The 7,905-nt window shown below is 35.5% G+C and overlaps 1 protein-coding gene across 4 annotated transcripts in view; it reads left to right on the forward strand.

The window, feature by feature from the left end:
* The window catches only part of hycc1 (hyccin PI4KA lipid kinase complex subunit 1), an 84,054-nt gene that overhangs the window by 61,426 nt on the left and 14,723 nt on the right, over positions 1–7,905 (forward strand). For all 4 annotated transcript variants that reach the window (XM_061983245.1, XM_061983247.1, XM_061983248.1 and 1 more), the window contains one exon: positions 313–475. In XM_061983245.1, coding sequence (XP_061839229.1) covers positions 313–475 — 163 coding nt within the window. The remainder of the gene's footprint in view (positions 1–312; positions 476–7,905) is intronic.

Genomic DNA, 7,905 nt, shown 5'->3' on the forward strand with positions numbered 1-7,905 from the left:
TGTGGCATTCACTTCACCGTGATGTTTGTAACTAAAATTTTTGCTTGTAACTTAAAGCATAACAATTATTCAAGAGGCAACTCTTATCCAAAAACACTCTTAAGTTGTATTATACACACAAACATTAAAAAAAAGCATATTTTTCCTCAATAAAAAAAGAGAGTTGCATAATGAGCACTAGAGCTATTTTGGTGTCACCACTGACGGGCCAGAGGCTATACAACTGCAAATTAGGCCAAAGTAGCTGCAGCAATTTCCCTGACAGCTCTGGAGGAGTCTTGGCCTTAACAATGTGCTTATCCCGTCCATCAGGTGGGTAACGCCATCAAGTCGTCGCTGCGGGGAGCAGCGCTGAAGAGCAACACCAAGGAGGGCGCTCGGAGTATCCAGGTGGAGATAACACCCACCGCCTCCAGGATCTCCCGAAACGCTGTCACTTCCCTCTCTATAAGGGGCCACCGCTGGAAACGACACGGTAAGCACGCCGTGGTGGTGTTAAATGTCAAATGTGCGCATACAAAAGCCGAGCGAGTAGGAGGGTAATCGTTGATCATTGTCCATCATCCTGCCATTGTCTTATAGGCAGTGTGTTTTAGAGTTGCCACTCATCCGCCTTTAAGCTCATAGTGTAGATTTACAGCTAATGCACACCTTCCATCTGTACGCTGTTTGTCTTGCATTTTAGATGAGCTGAATTATAGCCATCTGGAGCTATCCAATAGCCTTTTTATCTGCCGGATGCTGCTCATTGTGGCTTTTTATAGCACTCCATTCAGATCTCCACAGCATATACTTTGACCATGTGTTGTATGGAAGTATTTATTGTAGCAAAATTACTTGCAAACCTGTATCTCAATCTGTGCGTGTGTAACCCAATTCACGTGTTTGTGTGTATATATATATATATATATATATATATATATGTATATATAAATAAATAAATAAATTATATATATATATATATATATATATATATATCTGTGTGTCCGTATTTCAATCGCCGCATGTGTAAAATAAAATATATATAAATATATTTTATATATATATATATATATATATATATATATATATATATATATATATATATATATATATATATATATATATATATATATATATATATATATATATATATATATATATATATTATATCTGTCAGGTTCAAACACTGATGACATCTATTAAACAAGACAAGAAGTAAGGAATTAAACAGACAGAATTAAATTTGGCTCAATTGAGGAGAGACGTCTGGACTGTACTCTTGTACAGTCTCAACCCGCTCTGGCGAAAGATTGTACGCCTCCTCTTTTATTTGGACTTTCCCTGATTACATGGCAATAGCTGTTTCTAAGGCACGGGGGTCGTAAACAGCCATCGCCTTTGATTACAACACTTCAAAGAAAAGGTCGCCTTGAGGGGAGTCAGGCCCTGCTTCCTCTTCGCTTTGTAGTTCTCGGGTCAAGACAAAATCTTTCTGTGGATATATCAAAGAAACAACACCTTCATGTTGCTTCCCATCCTACACAGTGGAGTTTTACAAGCCTTCTTCTTGGTAGGATCAAAGACAGCTTTTGTCTCCTCGCCAGGAACTCATGGAAACACAAAGTTTTGTGATAACTTCGATACAATTATTCTGACAATATCTGTGTGTCCGTATTTCAATCGCCACATGTGTAAAAAAAAATATATATATATATATATATTTTTTATAAATATATCTGTGTCCGTATTTCGATCGCCGCATGTGTAAAAAAAATAAAAAAATTCTATAAATATATCTGTCTGTATTTCAATCGCCGCGTGTGTAAAAAAATAAATAAAAAATGTATATAAATATATCTGTGTCCGTATTTCGATCGCCGCGTGTGTAAAAAAAAAAATATATATAACTATATCTGTGTCCATATTTCAATCGCCACGTGTGTAAAAAAAAAAAAAAAATTGATATAAATATGTGTCTGTATTTCAATCGCCGCGTGTGTACTAAAAAAAAATTGTATAAATATATCTGTCTGTATTTCAATCGCCGCGTGTGTAAAAAAATAAATAAAAAATGTATATAAATATATCTGTGTCTGTATTTCAATCGCCGCGTGTGTAAAAATAAAAAATTTATATAAATATATCTGTGTCCGTATTTCGATCGCCGCGTGTGTAAAAAAATGTTTTTATAAATATATCTGTGTCCGTATTTCAATCGCCGCGTGTGTAAAAAATAAAAAAATAAATAAAAAAACATATATATATATAGATATATATATATATATATATATAATGTCTGTCAGGTTCAAACACTGATGACATCTATTAAACAAGACAAGAAGCAAGGAATTAAACAGGGACAGAATTAAATTTGGCTCAATTGAGGAGAGACGTCTGGACTGTACTCTTGTACAGTCTCACCACGCTCTGGGGAAAGATTGTACGCCTCCTCTTTTTATTTGGACTTTCCCTGATTACATGGCAACAGCTGTTTCTAAGGGACATGGGTCGTAAACAGCCATCGCCTTTGATTACAACAGTTCAAAGAAAAGGTCGTAAAACAGTTCAAAGAAAAGGTCGCCTTGAGGCGAGTCGGACCTGCTTCCTCTCCGCTTTGTAGTTCTCGGGTCAAGACAAAATCTTTCTGTGGATTACAATACATAAAGAAACAGGACACCTTCATGTTGCTTCCCATCCTACACAGTGGAGTTTTACAAGCCTTCTTCTTGGTAGGATCAAAGACCGCTTTTGTCTCCTCGCCGGGAACTCATGGAAACACAAAGTTTTGTGATAACTTCGATACAATTATTCTGACAATATCTGTGTCCGTATTTCAATCGCCGCATGTGTAAGGAAAAAAAGAAAAAAAGAAAAAAATTTATAAATATATCTGTGTCCGTTTTTCGATTGCCGCAAGTGTAAAAAAAAAAAAAAAAAATGGATATAAATATATCTGTCCTTATTTCAATCGCTGCGTGTGTAAAAAAAATAAAATAAAATTCTATAAATATATCTGTCTGTATTTCAATCGCCACGTGTGTAAAAAAATGTATATAAATATATCTGTGTCCGTATTTCGATCGCCGCGTGTGTGAAAAAAAAAAAAAATATATATATATATATATATATATCTGTGTCCGTATTTCAATCGCCGCGTGTGTAAAAAAAAATAAATAAAAAAATGGATATAAATATATCTGTGTCCGTATTTCGATCGCCGCGTGTGTAAAAAAAAAAAAAAAAAAATTTGATATAAATATATCTGTCTGTATTTCAATCGCCGCGTGTGTAAAAAAATGTATATAAATATATCTGTGTCCGTATTTCGATCGCCGCGTGTGTGAAAAAAATAAATAAAAAAATGGATATAAATATATCTGTGTCCGTATTTCGATCGCCGCGTGTGTAAAAAAAAAAAAAAAAAAAATTTGATATAAATATATCTGTTCTTATTTCAATCGCCGCGTGTGTAAAAAAAAAAAAAAAAAATTCTATAAATTTATCTGTCTGTATTTCAATCGCCGCGTGTGTAAAAAAATGTATATAAATATATCTGTGTCCGTATTTCGATCGCCGCGTGTGTGAAAAAAAAAAAAAAAAATATATATATATATATATCTGTGTCCGTATTTCAATCGCCGCGTGTGTAAAAAAAAAGAAAGAAAAAAAAAGGATATAAATATATCTGTGTCCGTATTTCGATCGCCGCGTGTGTAAAAAAAAAAATAAAAAAAATTGATATAAATATATCTGTCTTTATTTCAATCGCTGCGTGTGTAAAAAAATAAAATAAAATTCTATAAATATATCTGTCTGTATTTCAATCGCCGCGTGTGTAAAAAAATGTATATAAATATATCTGTGTCCGTATTTTGATCGCCGCGTGTGTGAAAAAAAAAAAAATATATATATATCTGTGTCCGTATTTCAATCGCCGCGTGTGTAAAAAAAATAAATAAAAAAATGGATATAAATATATCTGTGTCCGTATTTCGATCGCCGCGTGTGTAAAAAAAAAAAAAAAAAAAATATCTGTCTCCATATTTCAATCGCTGCGTGTGTAAAAAAAAAAATTAAAAAAAAAATTGATATAAATATGTGTCTGTATTTCGATCGCCGCGTGTGTACAAAAAAAAATTCTGTAAATATATCTGTCTGTATTTCAATCGCCGCGTGTGTAAAAAAAAAAAAATATATATATATATCTGTGTCCGTATTTCAATCGCCGCGTGTGTAAAAATAAAAATAAAAAATAAAAATAAATATATCTGTGTCCGTATTTCAATCGCCGCGTGTGTAAAAAAAAAAAAAATTTAATTAATTATATAAATATATTTGTCCGTATTTCGATCGGCGTGTGAGGGGAAAAAATTGTGTGTATGCGCATTTAGATGTGTGTGAAGCAAGAACCCACTATTGCACCGGTATCAAACTCAAGGCCCGGGGGCCAGATCTGGCCCGCAAGCACTTGGAAATGATATGTGTCAATAAAGTACTTCATATTTTCTCACTAAATGTAATTCATTTTTTTTCATTTTGACAGAAAAAATATATGTACTGCTTGAAATTGCATAACTTTTAAACTTTAATAGTGTCCATTATTGCAACAAATATGACAGTATATTATCATACTTTCCAAACTTTTTCTGTCTACATAAAAATACATTCTTAAATATCTGCTTGACTTATGATTTTACAGCAAACTACCCATCAAATTAATAAAATTGACAACAAATTTGACGGTGTTCTTTACAGCATATTACTGTAAATTGAAAAAACTGCAATTTTTTTGCGTTAAAATTCTGTTGACTGAGCTGTAAAATCTTGTTTTTAACGGTGTATTACCGTATTTTTCGGATTATAAATCGCAGTTTTTTTTCATAGTTTGGCCGGGGGTGCGATTTATACTCTGGAGTGACTTATGTGTGAAATTATTAACACATTACCGTAAAATATCAAATATTATTTATCTCATTCACGTAAGAGACTAGACGTATATCAGCAATCGTCACACACACACACACACGTCAACCAATAAAAATTTGGCAGGGGCGGGTCATGGCAGAAGTGCATTGTGGGGAAAAAAAGATGCTACCTGCTACTTCCGTACCTATGAAAATTGATCATTTCAACATTGACAGGTAACTTATAAAAACTGAGAAGGGCTGAACAAAAATGGCACCGAAAAGGAAATCATATACTGCAGGATACAAGCTGGAAGTAGTGAAATATGCAGCAGAAAACAGCAATCGAGCAGCAGAAAGAAAGTTTGGAGTAAGCGAGACACTTGTAAGGGACTGGCGAAAAATTTCCCCCAAAAATGTGACTTATATGTTTTTTTCCTTCTTTATTATGCATTTTCGACCGGTGCGACTTATACTCCGGAGCGATTTATAATCCGAAAAATACGGTACTATAAATGGAAAGACAGTTTGTGTGTTTTTACGGTAAAAAACAGGCATCTAAATTGCCAGAATAAAAAAAATAACTTGTTCTGTTTTTCCATTAACAACATAATGTTGTAAAAACCCACGTCAATTTAAAAGTAAAATTCTGGCAACTAAGCTGACAGCTTTTTCCGTAAAAAACAAAACAGTGTTACTGTTTTTATATTTTCTTTGAACTGTTGTAATCAAAGGCGATGGCTGTTTACAACCCCCGTACCTTAGAAACAGCCGTAAAATGTTGTAAAGAAATTAAAAAAACACAATTTTACAGTAAAATTTTGTAAATGTAAAACAATTTATATAAGTAATAATGAAATCCAGAGGCAAATTCATACATTATTTGCTGTTACAAGGGGCCGTCTGACGGCAGCCATCCATCTATCCATCCATTTTCTACCGCTTATTCCCTTCGGGGTCGCTGGAGCCTATCTCAGCTACAATCGGGCGGAAGGCGGGGTACACCCTGGACAAGTCACGCCATTATTATCTATTGGATAGAAAGATAAGTCGTATTCTGCAAAAGTCACGTGTATTAATCTGTGTGTGTGTGTAATCAGATCCACGTGTGTGTGTGTTAAGTTGTCTGTCTGTATTTCGATCGACGTGTGTATAAAAAAAAAAAAAACTAGGAAAAAAAAGTGCGTATTAGACGTGTGTGAAGCAGGAACTAAGTCGTACGCGGCAGAAGTGTCGCAAAAGTTCCTGTTTCACACATGTCTAATACGCACACACACATTTTTTTTTTTTTTACACACACCGATCGAAATACGGACGGATATTTTTTTACACACAGACAACTCATACCACGGACAGACAACTTAAAACACACACACGCAGGTCTTATTACACACACAGATTGATATACAGTCACACATTAGTACACACACACGCGAATTGCATTACACGTGCTAGTGTTGTCTCAATACATGTATTTCAATACTTTTCTGAATAAAGGGTACCACAAAAAATGGCATTATTGGCTTTATTTTAACAAAAAATCTTAGTGTACCGTATTTTCCGCACCATAAGGCGCCCTGGGTTATAAGCCGCGCCTTCAATGAACGGCATATTTCAAAACTTTGTCCACCTATAAGCCGCCCCGTGTTGTAAGCCGCATCTAACTGCGCTAAAGGAATGTCAAAAAAACAGTCAGATAGGTCAGTCAAACTTTAATAATATATTAAAAACCAGCGTGATGTGGGCGCGCATGGAGTCGTATATCAACATGGACGGAGCTGCGTGAAAAAAGCCACCCGGCCTCTTCGCGTAAACTTACCTTAACCACTCGCTCATCTTTTCTTCATCCATCCCTTCGAGTTAGCTTTTATGATGACGCCGGCTGGAAAGGTCTCTTTTGGCAAGGTCTTCCTTTTGAATATCACCATGGGTGGAAGTTTCTGGCCATTAGCATGGCAAGCTAGAACCACAGTGAAGGACGACTTCTCATTCCCTGTGGTGCGAATATTCACCGTACGTGCTCCCGTTGTATCCACAGTGCGGTTCACAGGAATATCAAAAGTCAGTGGAACCTCGTCCATGTTGATAATGTTCTCTGGCCGGATCTTTTTTTCAGCTATCTTGTTTTTACAATATGCACGGAAAGTAGCCAGCTTTTCTTGAAAGTCTTTAGGCAGTTGCTGTGAAATAGTAGTCCGTGTGCGGATGGAGAGATTGCGTCTTTTCATGAACCGGATCCCTGTCGCTTAGTAGGAGCCATTTTGTGGTCTTTACAGATGTAAACACACAAAGGAAATGAAACGTAATATTCGCGCGCTTCTCCTTCTTCTACGCGGGCGGGTGGTTGCTTACAGTAGAAGAAGAAGCGCTTCCTGTTCTATGGGGGCGGGTGCTTACCTTGGCGGTTGCTTGCGTAGAAGAAGAAGCACTTCCTCTTCTACGGGGAAAAAAGTTGGCGGCTGTTTACCGTAGTTGCGAGACCGAAACTTTATGAAAATGAATCTTAATATTAATCCATATATAAAGCGCACCGGGTTATAAGGCGCACTGTCAGCTTTTGAGAAAATGTGTGGTTTTTAGGTGCGCCTTATAGTGCGGAAAATACGGTACATTAAATATATGTTTATTATTGTAATTTAGTCCTTAAATAAAATAGTGAACATACTAGACAACTTGTCTTTTAGTAGTAAGTAAACAAACAAAGACTCCTAATTAGTCGTATGCAGTAACATATTGTGTCATTTATACACCTATTATTTTGTACACATTATGAGGGACAAACTGTAAAAATGGATTATTAATCCACTTGTTCATTAACTATTAATATCTGGTTAGTTTCTGTTTCAACATGTTCTATCTACTAGAGATGCGCGGATAGGCAATTATTTCATCCGCAACCGCATCACAAAAGTCGTCAACCATCCGCCATCCACCCGAACCAACATTTTGTCAAAACCACACCCGCCCGTTGTTATATATCTAATATAGACGATGCAAGGCATTAGTGAGGTTATAAAGC

The sequence above is a fragment of the Nerophis lumbriciformis genome, linkage group LG21 (assembly GCF_033978685.3).
Source record: "Nerophis lumbriciformis linkage group LG21, RoL_Nlum_v2.1, whole genome shotgun sequence".
NCBI classification, from domain to species: domain Eukaryota; kingdom Metazoa; phylum Chordata; class Actinopteri; order Syngnathiformes; family Syngnathidae; genus Nerophis; species Nerophis lumbriciformis.